General features: G+C 45.4%; 1 protein-coding gene across 1 annotated transcript in view; it reads right to left on the reverse strand.

Annotated features, from left to right (window-relative positions):
• Positions 1 to 24,996, reverse strand: part of Tbcd (tubulin folding cofactor D) — a 163,210-nt gene that overhangs the window by 7,117 nt on the left and 131,097 nt on the right. Inside the window, exons 23-34 of the mRNA XM_021178456.3 lie at positions 24,818 to 24,849; positions 17,803 to 17,865; positions 16,949 to 17,025; positions 15,522 to 15,603; positions 13,683 to 13,801; positions 11,534 to 11,625; positions 10,682 to 10,822; positions 6,015 to 6,098; positions 4,952 to 5,110; positions 4,735 to 4,873; positions 4,369 to 4,490; positions 2,761 to 2,838 (exon numbers count right to left, since the gene is read on the reverse strand). Of these exons, the coding sequence (XP_021034115.1) occupies positions 2,761 to 2,838; positions 4,369 to 4,490; positions 4,735 to 4,873; positions 4,952 to 5,110; positions 6,015 to 6,098; positions 10,682 to 10,822; positions 11,534 to 11,625; positions 13,683 to 13,801; positions 15,522 to 15,603; positions 16,949 to 17,025; positions 17,803 to 17,865; positions 24,818 to 24,849 (1,188 nt within the window). The remainder of the gene's footprint in view (positions 1 to 2,760; positions 2,839 to 4,368; positions 4,491 to 4,734; positions 4,874 to 4,951; positions 5,111 to 6,014; positions 6,099 to 10,681; positions 10,823 to 11,533; positions 11,626 to 13,682; positions 13,802 to 15,521; positions 15,604 to 16,948; positions 17,026 to 17,802; positions 17,866 to 24,817; positions 24,850 to 24,996) is intronic.

Genomic DNA, 24,996 nt, shown 5'->3' on the forward strand with positions numbered 1-24,996 from the left:
TAAAGTGCTTACTGGGCACAGAATGTCATATGGCTTAGAGCTGTGGTCATTGTCATTCCCAGCTTGCATAGGACTCTACACCCTCAGCTTGTCTTCCTATAGGGTATATGCACAGTTCTAATGCTCTTCTAGACATAACACATACAGTCTATGATCTCATTAGGACCCTTCAAGTCTACATTCAGCTTTGTGGTCCCCAGCAACCCTGTGGGTTTATACACCAGCATTCTTGAAAGACTCACAATGAGCTAATCCAAGAGGCATGAGCCCTCAATGGGGTGGAATCCCACTTCCTGTTACAGGGTACGGCTGGCATACCCCACCTTTCCCCCAAGGTGCCTGTACTGGCTAGTTTTGTGTCAACTTGACACAGCTGGAGTTATCACAGAGAAAGGAGCTTCAGTTGAGGAAATGCCTCCATGAGATCCAACTGTAAGGCATTTTCTCAGTTAATTAGTGATCAAGTAGGGAGGGCCCCTTGTGGGTGGGACCATCTCTAGACTGGTAGTCTTGGGATCTATAAGACAGCAGGCTGAGCAAGCCAAAGCAAGCAAGCCAGTAAAGAACATCCCTCCATGGCTTGTACATCAACTCCTGCTTTCTGACCTGCTTGAGTTCCAGTCCTGCATCCTTTGGTGATGAACAGCAGTATGGAAATATAAGCCGAATAAACCCTTTCCTCCCCAGCTTGCTTCTTGGTCATGATGTTTGTGCAGGAATAGAGACCCCGACTAAGGCAGTGCCCTTCCATATATAGTCCACCCACTTTAGCTAAGTGAGTCCTTTTTACCCTTACCCCCCGGAGCTCTTGGTCTCCTAGCTCTCCCCTCTCCTTCACCCCTCTCCTCACAAGGAAGGCCCAGCTCAGGTCATGTTCACTTTGGACTCTCCCAGATGTCTCTGCCTCTGTTATTTACAATAAACCTTTTCCTCCACCATACCTAGGAGCACTCATGTCCTCCTTTTTTTCTTTTATTTTTCATTCAAGCACTAACTGTACAAAGGCACAGTGAATGGAAATAGTATCAGGAACTCTCGAAGAACATGGAGAGAGGAAAAAGTCCCAGAAATGAAGAAAATGCAATGGAGGAAACTGGTTCTGCTAATCAAAATAGAAACATAGAACACATAAAAGTACTTTAATGAAAAAGCTAGTAAGATTAAATGAAATAGATTTATGGACTTAGTTGAAAGATCAGATTGTCAGGTTGAATTTTTACAAAAGTACATATACTGTTAGCAACCGACATACAAAACAAAACAAACAAACCCCAAACATAATGAAAATCAAAACACTACAAAAAAAAAAAAAAAAAAAAAGCCAAAGTAGAATGTAAGCAGAAACACCTCCAAAAACATCATCATTTGATATTTGAGGCAGCCCTACATTTGTATGTGCCATAAATTCAAAATCCATTAAGAACAAAAGAGAGAAGTAAAAACATTTATAACATTATTTTCCTACTATCTTATTTTGAAATTTTTAAGCCAGAAAAATAGATGTCAAATCCTTAGAACATTTTCCTAGATGAATCCATCAGTGTGGAGAAGAGCATCCCAACCGGGCCATGCCCCTGTGAGTGTTCAAGCTACCCGGACAGGTTTTAGAAAGTCAGTGCTACACAGCGTCAGAGGGAGCCCTGTAGTGTCAGGTGAAACGCCATCTTCAGCATCCAGCAGAAACAGACAGTTAAAAAACAAAGATACTACAGACTTCAAGCAAAGCAAGCTGGTCCCCTCCAGCAGCCCTGGGTGTGTGATGCATGCAGGATCTCAAGTCAGAGTGCAGAGACAGTGGAGCGCCTGGCCTTAGGGCTTCACCTGAATGCTGGTCAGCAGTAAGCACAAAGACGAGGCTCAAGATCAAGGGAGAAACCACACCAAAACACCATACAAGATCCTATGAAAACTAGGCATAGATCCTCTTAATGGGGCAAACTGGAGTGGGCAAAGACTCAGAGAGGGAGGGCATCAACTGAGATCCTGTTGATCTGAATCCACCAGTCCGTATAAAGCAAGATCCAAAACCACCAGGCAGTTTCTAAGCAACAGTAGATGCTCACATATCTTCATGAAAAACACAGCTGTCCAAATCAAGAGAGAATTCAGTGAAGACCATAAGGCATTCATAGAAGCAAAAGTCACCAAGATAGTATCTATCACTCAGTCAGGAAGCCATGCTGGCACCTATATGGTTCCAGAGAGCTGTCATGCACCATGGCTGTCTGCTCCTCTCAACAGGAGGCTAAGGAACCACAAACCACACAAGTAGGAAGCAGCTGCTTTGTGTGTGCCCTGTGCCCCATAGCTTCTATACAGCTGGGATGGGCACAGGCATACTCCTGGGTCCCATAACATGGCCCATGTACTGTCCTGTTTCTGTCCAGCCTTATCTCAAGCTCCAACGTCCAGACCTCGCTGCCTACTAGCCCTAGCATGTGGGCCATCTCACCTGGCCAAGTCTACTTTTCCACCTGAAGAGCAGGGCACTACTTCACCCCATCCTGTTGTCTGCTGCCTGAGTTTGCATTGTCTTCTTCTGGGTTCTGAGATCCTAATCCAAGTGTTCTGTCTTTAAAATAACAGCCATATTTGGTGGCCAAAGATTTGTATGCACTTGAAAGGCTGAGGGGGCAGAATCACAAGTTTGAAGCTAGTCTGAGCAACATAGTGAGATGGCAAATCAATCAATAAAATTTTTTTGAGATTTGGGGAACTAGGCTTTGTCGGACAGGGAGCACTAAGCAAGCAGAGACTTACTTCTCCTCGGCAGTAAAGATGTCAAAGCACCCATTAGCCAACAGCTGGTCCAGCATTTTCAGCAGCGATACAGACACCCTGAGAGAAGGAGATAAGCAAACATGAGACCCACAGAAACACCCAAGAACCAAGAGATACCCATATGAGAAACGGGGACATGCCCTTGACAAGTAAAAACAAAACACAAACCAAAAAACCTAACAACAGTAACAACAACAAAAAACCCTTAACACCATGATAACCCTTCCTAGATGGGGTAACTCAAGACAGTCCTATTAAATTCCTAGAATCTGACACACCAGCATTATGATGCTTACAAGAATGCCAAATGACTATGGAAAATAAGAATATAGCTGGAGACGATGTGGCTTCTCTCATGAATTACCTACAGCAAAGATAAGAACAGGATTCCTGATGCAAAGATGTCAGATGGCCTGGTAGAGTCCAGCATTCATCTGTACACCTTACGGTTTTGACAAGGTGCAAAACAAGTGCAGTGGACAGTCCAGCAGACAGTATGAAGATCTGGACAACCATTTGCAAAAATTAAACAGTTTTGAGTTTGTTTTGTGTGTCCTCAGACTGTAGGGCTGACAATAGAACCTAAAGCTGAACCTTCTGGATAGTACCAGAGCTCTCTAGGACCTCCAAATTAGGTGGAGATTCCTTAGCAACTGCGTTTGCTCACTGAAGCCCAGGACAGGTGGTAGCTGGGTCCTTCAAACTACAAATCCAACAAGAGACTTGCCCCATATAGTGAAGTCATCCTAAAACAACAGTGAGAAGGAAAGCCCACATACACAAGCTATGGCAATGAACAGATACTAGGAGGGCAACCGAGTGTACAACAGCCACCTGAGATACCTACCACCAATGCTGGTGAGCCATGGAACAGAGGGGGCCAGCAGCTTTACAAAAGTTAACAAGCAACCCACGTGACCCAGCTGTCCATTACTCAATGAGTACCCAAGGAAAGAGAATGTGCATCCACAGAGACTCAATCCCAGAATGTCCACTGTAGCTGTCTGTAGGGCAGGGAATAGGAACTACCCAAATGAGTCAGTTCCTGTCCACCACAGGCCCTGGCCAGGCAACAACAAGGACAGACAGAAGTGACTGTGCTGCCTGTCTGCCAAAGTGAACAGCTGGGAGGGCTCCAAGGAGCTGGAGGAAAACTCGGTGAACAGGAAAGGATCCATGGAATACGCATCCCAAGGAACCAGGGCACATACTCTGTGTGTTGTCTTTCAGGGCTCTTATGTCTCAGTGGGGCTAAAAGAGACAAGAAAAGATGGAGAATATTCCTACAGGCTAGAGCCTCACTCCACTTCACTTGGTATTCTGCATCTCCACACACACAAAGAAAAGTCATTTTCCTGCTGAGAGTGCATCAAGGGAAAGGGATTGCCAATCAGTGCCAGGCCTGGGACCAGCAAGATACAGAGGAGATGAATTCCTGGGGTCTGTAGAAGATGAGTGTTGGAGCTAGAACTTGGGAGTTGGCTGGGCCCTGCTCTTCATCTATTATGACAAATGTGTCCCCGGAAAACCTGGGCTCTGTGGAAATATGATCAGGGCACAAATACCCTGTCTGAAGACACCACTCACCTGTCATTCAAGAGGTTGTCCTCAAAGACCTTCAGGAGGGTCTCACTGAAGCTCTGCAGGACCCGAGCATCCTTCTGAATTCCCTTCATGTACTCAAAGAGGCTCTGTGTAGAATGTCTGACCTGCAACCCAAAAGGCGGTATTGTGGCTCAGCATGGCTAGCTTCTCCCTTGGTTCTCAGGGCTACTACAATGATAGTAAATGCCTGGGGCCAAACAGATACAACTGCAGACTACAGAAACACGCGGATCCTACAGGTATGGGGCTGGTAAGACAGTGGACATGTGAAGTGCACACATCTGGGTCAGAACCCTCTGGAAAGAATCCCCTCTGTCCCCTGCTCTGCACAGCCAAATGCCTCCTCACCGTAGACTCTGTCAAGCCACCCACAGACACAGCCAGCCCCAGCAGGACATGGTATCTATAGGTAGGCAATCCCAAGAGCTGGGTGATGAGAGGGAAGGCCTGGGAAGGTGCATTCCAGTTCACAGTGGCCACATCAGACCTGAAAGAAAGTGATTTCCTCAAGTGAAGGCCATGCTTGGAGGGACTGGGCTACGAGGGGATCTGTATCTGACAGTACCTGGGAAACAGCCTTTCCAGTTCTTGGCGGTGGGGAACATGGGGAATGGGAGGGCTATCGAAGTGCAAGAGAGTCAGGAACACCCGAGCAGCATGAGCACGGAACCGATCAATCTTCTCACTTGCCTGCTGGGCAACGCAACACATGACACGCTCACAGCTGCAAACGGAGGGCACATGTATGAGGCCAGCCTGAGGAAACGTGCTCTAATTGTCAGCAGCTGCTGAAGCCACATCAGGTTGTGACTTAGTTAGGATTTTATTGTTGTGATAAAATATCATGACCAAAAGCAACTTGGATAAGAAAGGATCTTAGGTCACACTCCATCACTAAAGGAAGTCAGGAGGCAAAACTAAAGCAGAGGCCATGAAGGAATGCTGCTTACTAGCTTGCTCAGCTTGCTTTCTTATAGAACGCAAGACTACTTTCCCAGAAATGGAACCTCCCATGTAAATCATTGATCAAGAAAATACCTATAGGCCAATTTTATGGACGTATTTTCTCAACCGAGTCCCTCTTTCTGAGGAATTCTAGTTTGTGCCAAGTTGACAGAAAAACTAACCAACACAGGATAGGTATGCCTGCACTCTGCCTACTCCAACATCTCAGGAGCCACATGGCAGGCACATGTGAATGTCAGTGTACTCTTGGGGCAAGAGTGAAAAGCAACAGTCACTGCAACAGAATTGCAAGTCAGTGGAAGGAGAACGAGAAGACAGGCAGAGAAAGTATGGCACACAGGAGATAGCAAACTTAGGGCCTCAAGCAGTGTGGCTGAAGAGGTTGAAACCCACAGGGGCTGGATCAAATGATGGTAGCCCATCTTGGCATGAAGCTCAGCTACAGAGCCCTGAGTTCAGAGGCCACTACAGCCTCCACCCTGAAGCTGATTGTTAAACAGGCCAGTTCAAAGAAGGTCCTGGTGTGGGGTTGGGGAGTATGTTACATTATGGATTCTGACAAGGGCCAGGTGGAAGGCCCTGGCCATGATCCACAGACTCAGAAGCTTGTCTGAGAAGGCATTAAGGCCCCAGGCCAGCCTCAGCTGGCTTCAGATACTCACATGTGGGCCTCAATCAGCACCGGCTCTGTCTGTGCCAGCAAAAGCATCAAATCCATGAGGCTGGTCATGGCAGCCTCACGAACCCTGTGAATAAGGAGACAGGAGAAGGTCAGTCTAGGACAGGAGTCCAAGCCCTGTCTGGTCCACCAACCAGACCCTACAAGCAATGCATGAGGGGCAAAAAAGTCTTGAGACACCCATTGGCCACACACAAGCTTAGCTCCACAAGGCTCAAACACAGGGAAAGTTTCAGAGATTACAGAAATCCCACAGTGTGAACCATCAGAGAACCCCGATGCCAGCAGCTGGCAGTCTTTATTTAAATCTCTTGACTGGGGAATGAGGGATGTGCTCTCTCTCATACTGTCAAGCAAGAGGATTCATTCTTAACACCTGAAGACAGATTGGACAAGTCTGAGCAAAGCCTTAGACATGTGCACACGCTGTAATAGCAAATACTTCCCACAGTCTCCTCCCATGTGAAGCTGGCCTCCTTGTAGTGTCTCTCTACACAAGGCTGGCACTTCTGGTTCTCACCAAACAAACAGAGCAACCAACACTCACATCCATCCTAGACTTACTTTCCTGCTAAACAGAGCTGTCCATCATTATTTCGTATCCAAGAAAAAAATACTGGTCTAATTCCAGAGCAAAGGCAGCCATTTAAACTGGAATTTAGGTGCATTCAGCCAGAGTGAGGAAAAGAAAGATACCAACTCTCGGGTCTGGGATCATCCCTGCCTCTATCAAACCCTCTATGGAGCCTGTACCAGGTTCCTGCTGTGAGGGGGAACTCAAAAACAACTGCAGGCCAGGGTTCCAGGGCACTCCCCAAAGTCAGATGAGGGTGCTGGACACAAAGCAAGCCTGGGAAAGGTGTGCTGCAGGGACACTGGTACATATCTGCAATGAATGCCTGGGGACAAAGGGATAGCAGACTGTGAAGTGTGCTGAGGGACACGTGCACACCTGTGAAACATGCCAGGGACACAGGTGCACAACTCCAAAGCACACAGAGACACACTGTGGAGGTAGCCTGTACATCTCCTTCATGTGGACTACCTCCTCTTAAGCTGTGATACACAGGATGAAGTTCCAAATACCACAGCAGAAACCAGCAACAAGGAGAAGCTGTACTTGCTGAGCACATGAATAGGAAAAAGAGCTGGGACCTGAGCCTCTTGGTAAAAACACCCCCACAGATATGCTCAAAAATGCTGTTTAGTCCAGAGCAAGGGCAATTTAATGAAACCATTATCACAGAGCCCAATCCATACCACCCGGTCTGTGTAGACCTGGGACCCCTCCCTGTACAGCCCTTCCACTCTCGGTGACCTGGAGGTGAAGACAGGAGAGCTCAGTGGTACCTGGCTGGTTGTTATTATCACCACCAGCTAAAAGAAACACTAACCCCTGCAATTTAACTATAACTTAGGAAACTCAGTTAAAAACTAAATAAACTATAAATAAAAGATAGCAAATACTAAAATAGCAGAAGCAACAACAGATTGACCAAATGTGCAGTCTTTACAATGACTCTATCTGAGAAATATGAAGGATATAGAGCAAAGTAAATGAAAAGGTCAGAATTTCAAAAACACCTGGACTCTCTGAGAAAGGTCTAGATACTGTTGAATTAAAGACGACAGCAACAAAAAGGAGTGTCAAGGTATGTGTGCCACTAATGTGCCCGTACTATCGTTTATCGTGCTATGCTGATTGTTGTGGTTCAGAAACACCACAGCTGGCAGCTGTTGGTCACTGTCTTCCTGTGGAAGCTTGCAAGCAGCCTTTTGGTACCATGGGAACTAGTCCTCAGGGAGGAGGCTTTCAGGTCAGTTCCAGCACAGAGGCCTCCAAGCCCAGTGTCTGAAACTCATGATATCTTGAGCAGTAGGGACTTACCTGCCACCTCTGGGGGGCAATCAGAGCAAAGCAGTAGCCTATAATATTTTAAGACTTTCTTAGACAACTGCGACCAACAACTCAAAAGAGGGCTCCTTGTGACTTGTTAGGGTTTTTATTAAATGGTCTTTGGCTCTTGGAGGGAACACCGTATAATTCCATATGACTTTTTAGACTCCTTACTGGGTTTTTACCCTCCTCCTTCTGTATATGTAACTAACAGCCCTCTAATTGGATTCAATACCTGCTCAGAGGGAAATCAGGTCTTATACTGGAAGCCCAGCCAACTACCCAAAGCTTGTGACTTCAGGGATCCTGGATGAGAACCTACAACTGCCACTATACTAGCATAATCCCTAACTACATTCTAAACCTCCGTCCTTAAACCCACAGGTAAGTGCAGTCCTCACCCCTCATCAAGGAAACTTCTCTCTAAATGCAGAGCTGTGGAGCCTCTAAGAGTCAGGAATCATTATGGAAGAGGAGGCAGAAACATTGTGAGAACCAGAGGAACAGGGACTTTGCTGTAAGATCATAAAGTCTCACCAGCATCACTGCCTAAAGCTGAGTTGAACAAGAGCAATAGACATGCTTATGTGGACTGGGGTGGGCAAGGCTCAGGAGGCCTTAATCCTATACAAAGTACTACAGGAAACCAAGGAATGCTGAGAGTGGGAGACACACACACAGTGCATAACAACTAATGAAAAAGGAGGCCATGCATTTGAAAGAACAAGGAGAGGTGTCTATGGGAATTTAGAGAAAGGAAAGAAACAGGAGACATGATGTAAATATAATCTCAAAAAATAAGAGAAAAGTATTTTTAAAAGTGTCTGGAATTGAACCATTCACTACTTGCAATTCTACACTGGACTCCCCCCCTACCCCCCTCTAGAGCAGAATCCTGTCCACCCTTTGCAGAGCGAGTTGAGACAGAAAAATTCCACAGAGGGTAAGGTGCTAAGGACCAGGTCTCGGGGAGAACCCCATCACTGGCCCTTTCTGCTTTGCTGGGAAGGGTGTCCCAGTGCCAGGCAGACTGCAAGAAATACACTGTTGTGTAACTATTTAGTCTAAAGTAAATTGCTTTGGAAAGGGGAGGGGACCCTAAGACTCAGGAAGCTGTTGGAATTTATAAGGCGCAGGAAGCTAATGAAAGCTGCACAGGGTCAGGTATGAAAGCAGTAAAAACTGCTGTGGAGATGACACTCTCAGCCGGCAGAGCTACCTACAAGTGCAGGAGTCTCCAGAGATGCAGGTTTTGTGAGCTGTCACCCCTGCTAGGGAGTCCTTTTCAGTGATGCAGCTGCCTTTAAGTCATCTATGTAAATAACCCCTTACCTATACTCCTGTAAGTAACTTCAAGACCCTCTAAACTAGACTTAGGTGGAATTGTCCTCTGGTCTGTCTTCCCTGCCCTGTACTGGATAAACAAGTGTTTGTTAACATCTTCCATGGAAAAAACACTCAACATTCACAATTTTTCCATCTTGAACTGCAAAGGAATCTAGGTCAACCAGGTCTCTTAAGAGTTCAGGGGCCTCAGAAAAGAAGTCTAGGGCCTGCCAATATCTATCACAGACCCAAGCCACTGGCCACATGTGGGCTGGGTTCACAATGCCAGCTTAGGCTACTGCCTGCTGTTAATCCTGTGGCACATTCTAGAAGGGTCTGCAAAGGAGAGCAGGTAGCAGGTAGGTGGGGATCCCTTGCCTGCACAGCATTTCAGCTGTGTTGGGGGAGATCTTGGCAAGACTGGAAATGGCCATGGGGCCCCTCAAAGCCTCCATTTACCAGGCTCTGACAAGACTGAGGTCAGCCACAGGGAAGCCCTTCCTGTGTCTGTACAGATAATATCCAGACAACTCAATCCATAACAGCTGATTGACCTTAAGGGAGATGTCCTCGGGTGGAGGAAAATATATTTACAATAAGGAGAATATAGGAAATGCCAGCAAACAGACACTGGGAAGACCCAGTGCAAATGTAAATTAGTGACCATAAAATTAAAACTATAAAATGAGCTTCACAATAGAAAATAAAGGAAGAGTGAATGAGCAGAACATAAACTAATTAACTTTTATACAACCAAAGAGCAACAACAAAAAAAAGTGACAAAATGAAGAGACCTTCAGGACCTGTTTGGCATGTGACAAGTGCTTGAGTTTCTGGAACGTGAGGACAGCGGGGATCTTCAAAGTGACCCGTAAAGTGGGGTAACCACCAGGCAAGGAGATGTAAGAAGAAACAATGGCTGGCACCCAGAATTCGAGAAAGGGAAAATGATAAGGCAGGAAGAACATGTCAAAAAATAAAGCCTGGCACATCATATGCAAGGGGTACACGCTCTCTCCATGTCTGATTACATCGATCAAGACAGAATCTTCTATAAGCTCCTTCTGAACTCTTCATAACAGTGCTTACAGCCAGCAGGAGGGAGTGTGAGGCACATGGCACAGCTGTTAGTGTAAACAGCAGCATTAGCCTTGCTCTCTACCTTACAAGGTGTTTCTGCAACCTGGGCAAGAACCTTGCCATACAGGAGGAGAGAGAAGACAGTCAGTCCAACTCAAAGGACCATGGATGCCTGAGCAGCATAACAGGGAAGCAGAAGCTCATGGCTGCTCACCTGAGAGGTCAGTGCAGACAGCAGCTACAGAGAGTTTCTACAGTGACTTAATGCCTATTGTCCTGGGTTCCCTGAGATGCCAAGCCCTCCCGGGTGAGTCAGCAGGGGAGACAAACTACAACACTGTCCTTACCAGGCTCCCACATCCCCTCTGCTGTCTGTGGTGTAATCACTCATGCAGCCCAGCAATGCAGCATAAACCTCAGAGATGTTCTCTTTGCATATGACTTCATCTGGAGGCCCCCGTGTGTTCACACCAACCGTCTGGCAAATTCTGAAATTAAAATATGCGTGTCTGTGAGCTCACCCTTCACATTACAATGACCTCAAGTATCTTGCTGAGGGGAACATTGGGCATGCTGGAGGAGCCTCAGGGGAAGACTTAGGGGGGCAGAGCACCCATCCCACTGCAGGTGCAGAATGGTGCTCGCTGTGAAGTCACCTTCACCACCCCCACAGTCTGCAAGGTAGCTGGCTCTTTCTTCCACCCCTATAAAAATGCGGCTATGAGAACTCAGAGGAGTAAATGGCTTACAGGAAGGACCACGGGGAGCTAAAAGAGGCATACATGGCCCTACACACTGCATCTACATACAGAAGTCACTAAGATGCAAGATTCAGGCATTGATGAATGCCTCAACTCATGTCTTCATCCACTTTATTTATTAATTTTATTATTTATTTATTTATTTATTTAGCAGTACTGTGAAAGAACCCATAGCCTGTACAAGCTTAACAAGAACTCTGCCACTGTGCTGCTCCAAGGCCCACATGATGGCTTGGTTTGTTTCTGTTTGATTTCATATAAAGCCTCAATGTTGCCAGGGATAGCCTCAAACCTTGGTTTCTGAGGTGGTCTTCGAGTGAAGATGCAAATGTTCCCTGACAATGCACTGAAAACACCTCTACATTCCTGCTCTGGGCTAGCCTGACAGACAAGCCACGTGGCGCCTGGTGATGCCCACCTGCCAGGCTAGAGGCTCACCTTGAGATTGCTTTCAAACCATCTCTCCGGGCTTCAGCAAAGCTCACATCACTGGGAGAAATACAGGTGACTCTTCTCAGACCTGAGAGAACCTAAGGGCAAGAGGGTCCCAAAAGAAGTATCAAGCACAAAGTAAACACAGTTTTAGACAGTTGCAGTAAGTAGCCCAGTCTGGCCTTGAACCTGAGAATCCAGTTTCACCACCCTCAGTGGTGTGAGTGTGTACCACCAAGTGTGGCTATCAACACGCTTCTTTTTCAGAGATGTGGCTCTGGAGCCACAGAGCACAGTAGCCATGGGCTTGCTAGGCAGCTCACAGGAGCCACTTCCCACACAAGACAACATGCCCTGATTCAGCTTCTGGAAGGATTTAATGAAGAGACCATCCCACAGCCCCCTCTCAGCTTCACTCAAACCACAGTGACTGCCATGGATCGGAGCTCATCCCTACAAGATCTTCCTGTCGACTGTTTCCATTTTGTAGAGGGAACAGTTGGTATTCTTGATCCCAACCACCCACCTCTGTGTGTGTGTGTGTGTGTGTGTGTGCACGTTTGTGTGTCTATACAATCAAATATGCTACAGCCTGTATATGGAGGCTATTGGAGGACAACTTTGTGGCGTTGGTTCTCTCTACCTTTACATAAGTTCTAGGGGTCAAACCTGGATCATTAGGCTTGCCCAGCAAGTGACTTATTCACTGAGCTACCGTGTAGGCCCAGGGCTACTATTTCTATTTATGCATGTATGGATGCATGCATGCATATGAATATTCTATTTGCATGTATGACTTCATGACAGAAGAGGGCATCAGATCCCATTATAGAAGGTTGTGAGCCACCGTGTGGATACTGGGAACTGAGCTCAGACCTCGGGTAGTACAGCTAATGCTCTTAACCACTGAGCCATCTCTACAGCTCCTGCTACTACTTCTTGGGCTGACAGCTCAGTTCTAAAACTCTCTTTCATTTTTAGCCACATATCAAGTGCATAAACCCCAGGGTGAAGGCAGTTATTATGACAGATGTATATAGGCTCTGTACAAGGATAAAGAGGCCTATCGGCGCACCATCAAAAGCTGTCTGGTCCCACAGGAGGAAAGGACACCAACTTATATAGAAGCAAATGTGGTGAATTTGTCTTAGTGCATCCCAGCTTGTATGGCAAGGGGGACAGACAACAAGAGGATCTTGGGGCGAGTTGGCAGGACCAAGCCTGGTGTTTCCACTCAGAGGAGAAGAACGGATGAACTTAATGGACTAGGTAAGTGTGGGAAGGAAAGTCTCCAGAGCCAGACTGGAACTATGTCCAGAGCTTACACAGGGGAGGTAATACTTGGGAGAGAGCAGGCTACACCAGAGTAGATGAGGCAATATGAGAGGAGACTGAAGGAGACAGGGCACCCCATGTGGCACCTGGGGTGACAACCTAGATATAAGAAATGAACAAGCCTCTCAACTCATGGCTTTCAATGATAGATCCAGCAGAGGAAATGCGTCATGGTCTTTCTAGATCAAAGGGGCTGGATGAGGGGCCTGGTAAGGCCGAGAGGTCCACTTGGCACCTCACAGGGCAGAGCATGAACAACCTTGCTCTTTACAGCTTGCCATTGCCATGGCAGGGGAAATAGTGTCCCAAAGGGTAGCAAAACAATAATGCATGATATATTCTGAGGTGCAGGCAGAGGCCCATAGGGCACCAGGCTGAGACATGGGGCTGGCAGCCTTTACCCACACCTAGCCTACCTCCTACCATGACTATAAACATGGTGGAACAAAAGTAACTTAAGGTACATGGAATTTCAGAAGGAATTTTAACTGCACGGCTCCATTATTAGGGAAATAAACTGAGATGGTTATAAGCCTAGGAGGTACATTCAGGGCACTAGCTACTGCACAGAGGCTACTGCTTTATCATCCAGCCAGCCACGGTTTCTTCAGACAGTGCCTACCCACCCTACAGACTTGTGCATAACTCTGTAAGTGTGTCTTGCAAGAGCAGGTTAGCCCGCATACTGGAGTCAAGGTCCAACAGCCACTGCCTTGCATGGCCATGTGCTACCTCCGGGAATTCCTTCCTCATCGGAGGTGTGCAGATTAGTTGCCGGCCCTTCACATCTGTGCCCCTGTGGTACTGTTGGCACCCTCACCTGCTGCAGATGGCCCCTGAGAAGGAAACCTGGGAGGGCACCCAAGGCTGAGGAAAAGCCACAACGGGCCATCTCCTCTGGGCTCTGGAGCTCAGCAAGGTACTGGGGAATCAGCTCCTCTGAAAAGAAAGAAGTGTTCAGAAGTGACCGCCGCCTCGAGGACCCCTTAGAAATACAAGTTAGATGTCCCAAATTCTGGGACACTCAGAGCACAATGGCAACGCTGATGAAGCACACAGGGCCATCCGTGCAGCAGTGACAGGATCAAAGATCTCAAGGGATAAACAGAAACTGACGAGCCTAGGCAGTCAGAGCAGGGCAAGGGGAAGAATCTGAAAACTAAGTCAGTTCTGTTCTTTTACAACACAGCTCAGGAAGGCGGCAAGGAGGCAGATACCATCCCTGTGCCCTGCCAGTCAGATTTTGGCCATTGGTGGCTGCTAGGACCCAGTCACTGAAACCACAGAAATATACTCTTATCCATCCTCAAATGTGGAGGCAGAAATCCTCTCAATTCACACACACCAGGGTAAATTCATTACAGTAGCCATGTGAGGAGAGGGGGGGTCTTTTTAGTCTACTCATGTTTCAGTGCACCAATGGGGACACCATTTATTGTCAACCGACATGACATGGTACTTTGTTGGAAAAGTACAATGTGACATTATTTTAAAATACAGACTACGTATAAACAATTATGTTACTATCAATGCATAAAGTTGCCCATGGTTGATAAACACTGTAAAAATGACTAGATTCAAGTTTGCCACCAGCTCACAACCATCTTTAATTCAGTTTCCAGGAAGCTGACACCCTCTTCTGGCCCCTTTAGGCATCAGTCACACAAACGATACACAGGCAAAACACACATACATATAAAACAAAACAGAAAGATTAAAAAAAGAAAAAAAGAAAACAGGGGAAAGTCTGCCAGGGAGCTGGGAAGGCAACTCAGTCAGTAAAGGGCTCACTGTTCAAGCATGAGGACCTGGCAGACAAGAGGATTTCTGGGGCTCACTGGCCAGCATAACTAGTGAGCCCCAGGTTCAATGAAAGACCTTATCTGGAGGAAGGAAGGAAGGAAGGAAGGAAGGAAGGAAGGAAGGAAGGAAGGAAGGAAGGGAGGGAGGGAGGGAGGGAGGGAGGGAGGGAGGGAGGGAGGGAGGAAGGGAAGGAAGAAAACTAAAGAAGATACCCAGCACCAACCTCTGACCTCAATGTGCACAAACACGAACACACAGATACCATACACAAAAGTATCTGCCAGAAGATCAAACTCCAGTATATTTTTATATTTTTGCAAAATCACAAAAAGGAAATGTAAATTACTGGACACTGTTGTATCCCACTTTTACGCAGAGTCTCTACAAGTCATGCCCTAATGAAGCTAAGATGCTTCCTTGGGCAGCTATGTTGTCTGGACAGATCTAAGGACATGTCCTGAACCCAAGTGGCTCAGGGGGAACTATGTGAAGGATTCTGTGTAACGGAGACCTCCCTCCTTCCTGTAGCCTAGTCGCCTGGCACGAGCTGGGTGGGTCCTAAGAGAGTAACTCCAAAGCCGGGCGTGGTGGCGCACGCCTTTAATCCCAGCACTCGGGAGGCAGAGGCAGGCGGATTTCTGAGTTCGAGGCCAGCCTGGTCTACAGAGTGAGTTCCAGGACAGCCAAGGCTACATAGAAAAACCCTGTCTCGAAAAACCAAAAAAAAAAAAAAAGAGAGTAACTCCAGAAAGGTGACCAGACACTGTTGCTTCTCAGGCCAACCCAGCCCAAGCCTCCTGGGCTTCACCCGGCTCCTGCAGATCCCTGCTTTAGGCCCAACATACAGCTCACTCACTCGCGATGGAGGAGTCTGCCTCCCCAGGTTCCTTCACGTAGTATTCACTGCAGAGGGCAGCCAGGGCAGAGACAGCCACCTCCTAAAACAGAAGAGGACATAAGTGAAAGTGGCTCTGTCCAAGAAGTCCTCAGGCACAGGTGACTGGGTCACTGCAATAGAGCACAATGAGTATGTTAAAAAAAAAAAATCAATGTATGTCATTGTTACATTCCGGCTTGTCTTATCAGCACCTGTCAAGATGTATCAATCACTTTAAATTCTCTGCACCAGTAAACCGAAAGTGAGAACTCTTTACTTCTTCCATACAGTACAATTTCTACGTACTCTCAAATGGCACAGTTAATATAAAACAAAACATTTTTTCCCTTCCCAGCAGAAGGAATGTGGGGATGGAGTGTGTTCTTTATGTGGACAAGAGCTCAAACGGCACCGGTGGAACCTGGTTTACAGAATACGGGTTTCTCGGCATCTCTAACAGGAGGGTATGCAGAACATAGAGTTTGGAACCAATCTCAGCCCAGTAAGTAGAAGCTAGATGATGCAGCGTCACACAGAATAGGGGGCTGCGTGGCATATCCTTAGATCCCGACCTCCTCCAACTCAATCCAAGCCTTCCATTCAAACTCTCCCCAAAACTAAGGAGAAAGGAACTGAGGAGGGACAGGGTGAAGATCAGTACGGGGAGACCCCTCAGTACACCACACAGATGCTACAAGGACTAATCAAGCAGCAAAGAATACCACAGTCCTGGCTGGTGGGACCTGAATATGCACAGTGTTTTAAAAGAAAAGTCTGAGACATCAACCATGAGGCCTACAACTTTAACCAGGAAAACTACCACAATCCCAGATTTCCATAGAATGATAATGTTGCCTAAGAAACAAAACAGAAGGAAACACAGGTTGGCAGGGCTCACGTAAACATAACTGTGCTTCCAGTCCTCACCTGGCACATCACTGCCTTTCCAAAATATCAACAATCACAGCTTACCACCTAAAAATGTGTCACATGTCACAGCTCTGCTTCTGCAAGGCCACCTGACCCCGAGGCATGGACAGGAGCTCGAGCATCTAGCTGCTCAAGCACAGTCTCTTTTGTGTTTCCTCATCTTCACGCCAATACTTTCCACACCAGCACTCAGGCATGACCTAAGCAAACCATTACTAGCAAAACAGAGGGAAAAACTTTGGTAAAGACAGAAAGTATAGTAAGAGAGAGGAATTTGTGGTTACTAATGGTCATTCTAGCCTACCTGTGCAAACCATGTAGGCCTAATGACAGTATTGAAAACTGTCGGGTTAGTGCATGAAGGGGCCACTGAGACAGGCACTGAGACAGGCACTGAGGACAGCCACTGAGACAGCCACTGTGGACAGCACTAGCGTCACTCTCTGGGCAGGGGAAAGAAATCTTGCTTAGCATACCTTGATCTGTTGTCTGGAATGGCTTGAAACAAGGTGAAGACTCCTGAGAGTGTCATTTATCAGCCACTGCCAACCTTCTGCCAAAAGAGCAAAGAAACAACCCACCTCAGAATACTTCACTGATCCTGATAACAAACATCTTCTGCTTACTCTTAGAGCAGATAGTGACTTCTCTCGAGAGAACATTCTTCTGACTGCACAAAAGCCCAAGAGCCCCAGTTCCAGGAAGAAGCCCACCTTAGGCTGCTCAAAGTCATCTCCCCCAACACCCTGCTACCACCATCACTGTGGAGAAAACGCAATTCTCTGTTAAACCAAAGACTTGCACACTGTGTTTGGGAACTTTTTGCTTTGTTTACAGTTGCAAGCTTCAAGTGATCTTTTCCTATCTCTCTCCCTCAATTTCTTCTGATCCCTGAAGATCAGAAATTTAAGAAATTTAAACCCAACTTCAATTCAACTACATCCAATAAATGAGTTGAGATATACTCACTGTCTCCAGCTAAATAAAATTAGTAACTTTAGACAGGGTAGGCAGGCCTGGGACTGCCCTTTGTGTAGCACTAGGATTACTTAGGTAATAAATGAGTACCTGGCCATCTAGACTGTCATCTACCTGGGACAGAAATGCCCAGGATTGGGTACAATGGTAACAGGCAGAGCCACAGCCAATGGTGGAGCCCTGCCCTTTCTGGAAGAGGATGACAGGAGTTTGCAGCAATTTCAAGACAATAGCAATGCTGCAATCCTTTAAACTATAGTGCATCATCCACCCGCCCTGCGGGTTCATCTCTTATTTTGAACTTGAATAACTGTAAGGAAATGTTATCTGTGTGGTTGAGGAAAGCACCTACCGATAGCGGCGTCCCCTTTAAATGGCATTCTGGAAAGTGACAGCTTCTCTACTAAGATGCACACTATGGAAAAAGGAAAAGAAAACACATTATTTTTCCAAAATGACTCTTACAGCTGACCTCACTACATCTTAAACAGGGTATAGCCAGCACCTAACCTTCCCTCCCACCTCTCATGCTGGCAAGTCCAGGCTATCTCCCCAGATGGATACTAGGAAGAAGGTACTCCAGACCTATCCTGAAGACAGAAGCTTAGGGAGCCCTCTTAAAGAACCTGTGTGAACTCAAGAGATCCAAGTAAGGTTAAGAACACTTCAAGTCAGGTACGGCCAGTGGAGGAGCGCCTTAGCCTCACTTGGCTGTGGGGTAATCTAGACCATCACTTGATTGTATTTAGTCTGGTAGAGTCTCTAGAGAAGCTTCCCAGAGGAGAAAAGACCCACCTTGAATGTGGGAAACACCGTTGCAATGGTTTTCTCTCCATGATCAAATAAAATGGAACATTAGCATCACCTCATTTCTATACTTTCTAATCGCACATGCTATGTAACCAGATCCTCACACTCCTACAGCCACAACCACAGCTGTTCTCGCTGCCTCAGTTTCCCTGCCATGATAGGTCTGTGTAAGGGGAGATGCTGATACTAATGTATAGTTCCCAGATTGGTTCTTGACTTGTTATTAAAGAAGGCCGAAGCTGGGCGATGGTGGTGCACGCATTTAATCCCAGCACTTGGGACAGAGGCAGGCAGATTTCAAGGCCAGCTTGGTCTACAGAGTGAATTCCAGGACAGCCAAGGCTACACAGAGAAACCCTGTCTTGGAAGAAAAAAAAAAAAAAAGCCCCTCTCATTCCCTTCATCTCTCTTTTCCTCCTGGTATCCGGAAGTCCAACCTGTACCTTGTGCCCAGCAATTGGCTCGGCCTACATGCAACAGGACATGCACCATCAACCTTCAAGCCAAAATAAGCCTTCCTTTCTGGTATTTTTCTGTTTTGTTTTTATCTTTCTGATATTTTGTAATAGCAATGGAAGCAGTTCAGTGACCCGGGCCCTGAGGTCAGTCTTGTCTCACAAAATGACAACCACAACAGAACAAACAAAATTACCTACTTAGGAAACAATGGCTGTCCTGGACCCAAATATACATTCCCCAAGGAAAAAAAGTCTCAAAAGGCCACATAGTCAGAGCACTTGAATGAACACCTAGCGGCACACAAGCATAGGACAGGTGAGCACCTGGGGTTTATAGATGGAGGGCAAGTACGTAGATTCCATAAGTGTTGGGGGGGGCATCTTGAGGCCACAGGTATAAGGGAGGTGAACACTTGGGTCATACCAGTGTAGGATAGGTGAGCACCTGAGATTCAGAAATACAGGGAGGGAAGCACCAGAGATCCATAGGTGTACGAGAGATAAGTACCTGGAATCCAGGGATATAGGGCAAGAGGATGTCTGGGGATATAACAGATGTAAGGCACAAGGTCATTATAGAAGCACAATGCAGTGCAGTCCTAAGAATAGGATTGGTAAAACCCACTGCCCTCAGAGATGGGCCTGGATGTCACTCTGGTGAATGCTAGTCATCTATTAGTGCTGCTGTTTGACTTGTGACATAATAAAATAATGACTCAATCCACAGGTAGGAACAAAACAGGCTGGCATGCCATTAAATCTCATAGAGAAGACAACTAAAGGCAGTGGGGTCAAATGCAGTAACATCCGAACATCTCTATTGGCAGAGGAGGAGCTGTGCATGCAAGGAGCTGTGTGGGAAACTAGCCGAAAGGGCCGTACTTCAGAGTGGTCAGTCTCCACCGGATATGGCCTGCCTGGGCACCACCCGAATTCAGATGCTCACACCTGCCTCTCCCTTGTGCTGCCATCACCACTTGTTTTCCACATACACACCATCATATGGCAGTGCAGAAAGAGAATTTTAAGTATGCTTCTCTTATTTATAAACCTATAATCTCATGTCAGTCAACATGAACAGGGACAAACTCCCTGAAGTATGGTGCTAAGTGATGAAGCCTCTATTGTAATAACAGGACCAGGGACAGACACAGGTGACACAGGTGGGCACAGCCAGTCCCTCTCCTTATACCATCTGCCCACAGTGACTCCTTGGTCTGTCCTCACACTAACTGGTGCCTTCTCACACCTGTTCTTAGAGTCATCACTTGGGCCCTCCCTCACACTCCCCCAGAATGACTACTTGGGTCCCTCTTTTTACACTTGCTTCCCAGAGTGATGGCTCAGGCCCTTCACCTCATCCCTGGCCCCTGTTTGTCAATGCCTGCTCAACCTCCTCCTCGTCACACTGCTACAACAGCCCAGCTGGTCTCTTTACATGCACTACACTAAAATGAAAACATTTAATGGGCTTTCTTCCGAATAATTTGTAATTCTTTAAAAACTATATAAACATGTAAAGCAAATATGTGCCCATAACATTCTGTTGACGGCCAGTCACCATGTTGATGGTTGATGGACACACCTCACAGTTCAGATACATGAGGAGAACATGTTGATTCCAATAGACATCCTTTTCTTTCTTTTTTTTTTTTTTAAGATTTATTCATTTATTATGTATGTGAGTACATTGTTGCTATCTTCAGACACACCAGAAGAGGGCACCAGATCTCGATTACAGATGGTTGTGAGCCACCATGTGGTTGCTGGGAATTGAACTCAGGACCTCTGGAAGAGCAGTTAGTGCTCTTAATCACTGGGCCATGTCTCCAGCCTGACATCCTTTTCATAAGTCCACTACCAAGTATCATATCTCTACTTCCAAATACTCAGGCCCAGCCGGGCAGTGGTGGTGCGTGCCTTAATCCCAGCACTCGGGAGGCAGATTTCTGAGTTCGAGGCTAGCCTGGTCTATAGAGAGAGTTCCAGGACAGCTAGGGCTACACAGAGAAACCCTGTCTCAAAAAAAAAACCAAAACAAAACAAAAAACCCACCAAATATTCAGTCCCAAAGCAAGTCTCAACAGATATAAGAAAATTGAAATAACTCCTGTATGTAATCAGATCACCATGGATTAAAGCTGGACTCCATCAACAACAGAAAGCCTACAAACTCAGAAAAACTAAACAACTCTCTACTCAGTGACCACTGGGTCAAGGAAGGAAGGAAGGGGGAGAGAGGGAGAGAGGGAGAGAGGGAGAGAGGGAGAGAGGGAGAGAGGGAGAGGGAGAGATATCAATTCAATGAAAATGAATACACAACATACCCAAACTTATGAAACACAAGGAAAGAATGCTAAGAAGAAAGTTAGAACTATGTACCTTCATAGAGAAATTAGTGAGATCTCACATTAGCAACTTCACAGCATACCTGAAAGCTCTAGAGAAAAAAGAAGCCAACATACCTAAGAGGAATAGACAGCAGGAAATAGTCAAACCCAGGGCTGAAATGAATAAACTAGAAACAAAGAAAACAATACAAAAAATCCAAGAAGCCAAGAGTTGATTCTTTGAGAAAAATCAACAAGACAGACAGACCCTTAGCCAAACTAACAAAAAGGCAAAGAGAAAATATCAAAATTAACAAAATCAAAAATGAAAAGGGAGACATAACAGATACTGAGGAAATCCAAAGAGACATTAGGTCTTACTCTAAAAAAAATCTGTACTTCACAAAATTGGAAAATCTAAACAAAATGGACAACTTTCTTGATAGAAACTACTTACTAAAGTTAAATCAAGGTCAGGTAAACAATTAACAATTTAAATAGACCTATAACCCCTACGGGAATATAAGCAGTCATTAAAAATCTACCAACCAAAATAAAAAAAAAAAAAAAAGTCCAGGGCCAGATGGTTTTAGTGCAGAATTCTACCAGACTTTCAAAACAGAGCTTATAACAATAGTCCTCAAATTATTCCACAAAATAGAAACAAAAGGAACATGGCCAAATTCGTTTTATGAGGCCACAGTCACTCTGATACTGAAACCACACAAAGACTCAACAAAGAAAGAGAATTGCAGACCAATTTCCTTTATGAACTTCCATGCAAAAATACTCAATAAAATATTTGCAAACCGAATACAAGAACATGTGAAAAACAACATCCACTATAATCAAGCACATTTCATCCCAGAGATGCAGGGATGGTTCAACGTTTGAAAATCCATCAATGTAATCCACCATACAAACAAAAGAAAAGAAAAGAAAAAAAAAAAAACCCTACATCATTTCATTAGATGCTGAAAAAGCCTTTGACAAAATCCAGCACCCCTTCACAATAAGTCTTGGAGAGATCAGGGACACAAGGCACATACCTAAACACAATAAAGGAATATACAGAAAGCCAATAGCCAACATCAAATTAAATGGAGAGAAACTTAAGGCAACTCCACTAAAATCAAGGACAAGGCTGCCCACTCTCTCCACATCTATTCAATACAGTACTTGAAGGTTTAGCTGAAGCAGTAAAACAACTAATGGAGATCAAGGAGGAACAAACTGGAAAGGAAGAACTCAAAGTATTGCTACTCGCAGATGATGACAGTATACATAAATGACTTCAAAACTCTACCAGAGAACTCCTGCAACTAATAAACACCTCAGCAAGGTGCTGGGTACAAATTAACTCAAAAAAATGGAATCAGTACTCCTCCTTATTATAAAAAATAAACAGGCCGAGAAAGAAACTACGGAGACAACACCCTTCACAATAGCCACACACATAAAATATCTCGGTGTAACTCTAAACAAACAAGTGAAAGACTTGTGTGATAAGAACTTCAAGTCTTTGAAGAAAGAAACTGAAGGAGACATCAGAAGATGGAAAGATCTCCTATGCTCATGGATCGGTAGAATTAACATATTAAAAATGGCCATCTTACCAAAAAGCAATCTACATATTCAATGCAATTCCCATAAAAAGTTCCAACTCAATTCTTTATACACCTTGAAAGGGCAATTTTCAGCTTCATATGGAAAAACAAAAAATCCAGGACAGTCAAAATAACCCTGTAAAATAAAAGAACTATGCACACTTGATTTTTCACAAAGAAGCTAAAACTATACAATGGAAAAGAGAAAGCCTCGTTAACAAATGTCGATAGTCTGACTGGACGTCTGCATGTGGAAGAATGCAAATAGATCCTTAGCTATCACACTGCACAAAATTCAACTCCAAGTAGATTAAAGTCCTCAGTGTAAGACTGAATACACTAAGTCTGATAGAAGAGAAAATGGGGAATAGCCTTGAACTCACTGGCACAGGAGACATCATCCTGAACAGAACACCAACTTTAGGAACTGAAATCAACAGTTAATAACTGGGACCTGATGAACCCGAAAAGCCTCTGTAAGGCAAAGGACACTGTCAAAAGGACAAAGTGGCAGCCTCCAGACTGGGAAGAACTCTATACCAGTCCTCCATCTGACAGAGGGGCAATATCCAAAATATATAAAGAACTCAAGAAATTAGATATCAACAAACCAAATAACCCAATTTAAAAAATGGGGTACAGATCTAAACAGAATTCCTGACAGAGGAATCTGTAATGGTTGAAAAGCACTTAAAGAAATGTTTAACATTCTTAGTCACTAGGGAAATGCAAATCAAAATGACTCTGAGAGTCCATTTTACACCCACCAGAATGGCTAAGATCAAAAACTCAAGTGACAGCACATGCAGGCAATGATGTGGAGCAATGGAGCATTCCTCCATCGCTGGTGAGAGTGCAAACTAGTACAGTTGATTTCTACTCTGGAAATCAATTTGGTGGTTTCTAAAGAAAATTGGGAATAGTTCTATCTCAAGTCCCAGCTATACTACTCCTGGGCATATGTCCAAAAGATGTTCCACCAAGCCACCAGGACACTTGCTCAACTGTGGTCACAGAAGCTTTATTGGTAATAGCCAGAAACTGGAAACAACCCAGATGCCCCTCAACTGAGAATGAATAAAGAAAATGTAATATGTTTACACAATGGAATATTATTCAGCTATTAAAAACAATGACATTATGAAATTTACAGGCAAATGGATGGGATTAGGAAAGATCACTCTGAGTGAGGAACTGGGACCCAGAAAGACAAACATGTTATGTTCTTACTTATAAGTGGCTATCAGCCATAAACTACAGTATAACCAAGCTACAATCCACAGAAGCCAAATAACAAGGAGGGCCCAAGAGGGAATTCCTGAATCTCACTCAGAAGGAAAAATAGAATAGACATTGGGAGTGGAGGGAAGGAACTGGGAGGGGAAGAGGGGGAGAAGGAGAACAGAAAGATCAAGTGTGGGGAGGACAGAGGGAGAGAGAGAGAGTTAGAATTGGTGCTGGTGGTGGTAGTAGGGAATCTCTGGGATTTCCCTAGAAACCTAGGATGATGGAAACTCCCAGGAATCTGTGGGGTGATGCTAGGTAAGACTCCTAACAACTATGGAACCTCAAACCCTCATCTCCTGTAGCCAGGCAGGGCTTCTAATAGAGAGATGGGGACACAAACCCAGTTACAAAGACTTTCTCCCAAAATTTGTCCTGCCTAAAGATGTGCAGGGGTAAAGATGGAACAGAAATTGATGGAACAGCCAACCAATTTCTGGCTCGACTTGAGACCCAGATAAACCAGCAAGAACCTGAGTTTTCTATCATATTCAACTAACTAGGAATATTCACCTGATTATGTGTAAGATTCCTTGGACATTAACATACGATCTAAGAAACCATTCCTTGTTCTGCAGTACTTAGTACATAGAAGAAATCGGCAGCTGAAATATCCCTATGCCTAATCACAGTGACCAGTCCTGTGGCATGTAAGACACATCAGAGCCCCACAGCTTGACATAGGGTAACTAGATATACTAGGCTAGGAAGCATGTCTGCATACCCCTGACTGCATACCGAGAGCAAGCCAGGGGCAGTAGCAAGATCTCCAACAGAAGGGAACAGCTACCACCTGTTATTGGGAGGTCTGGTCTGACCTCAGGCTACTCTTCCCCCATACTCAAGTGAAGGACAGCAGCTTCTGGCCCCAGACCTACCTGCTTGTCTCATAAGCTCTCCTCCCAGACCCCTGAAAACCAAAGGAAAAAGACAGTTAAAGTCTTTTACACATGAAACACCCCATTAAGCAACAGATACACCTTCAGACCCCCGAAACTATGACAGTTTTCATTAATCAGGTGATTTAGTGCTACATTTTTGGAAAAACCCAAAATTG

This window comes from Mus caroli, unplaced genomic scaffold (assembly GCF_978045245.1).
Source record: "Mus caroli unplaced genomic scaffold, Mus_caroli_1 scaffold_13, whole genome shotgun sequence".
Lineage (NCBI taxonomy): Eukaryota > Metazoa > Chordata > Mammalia > Rodentia > Muridae > Mus > Mus caroli.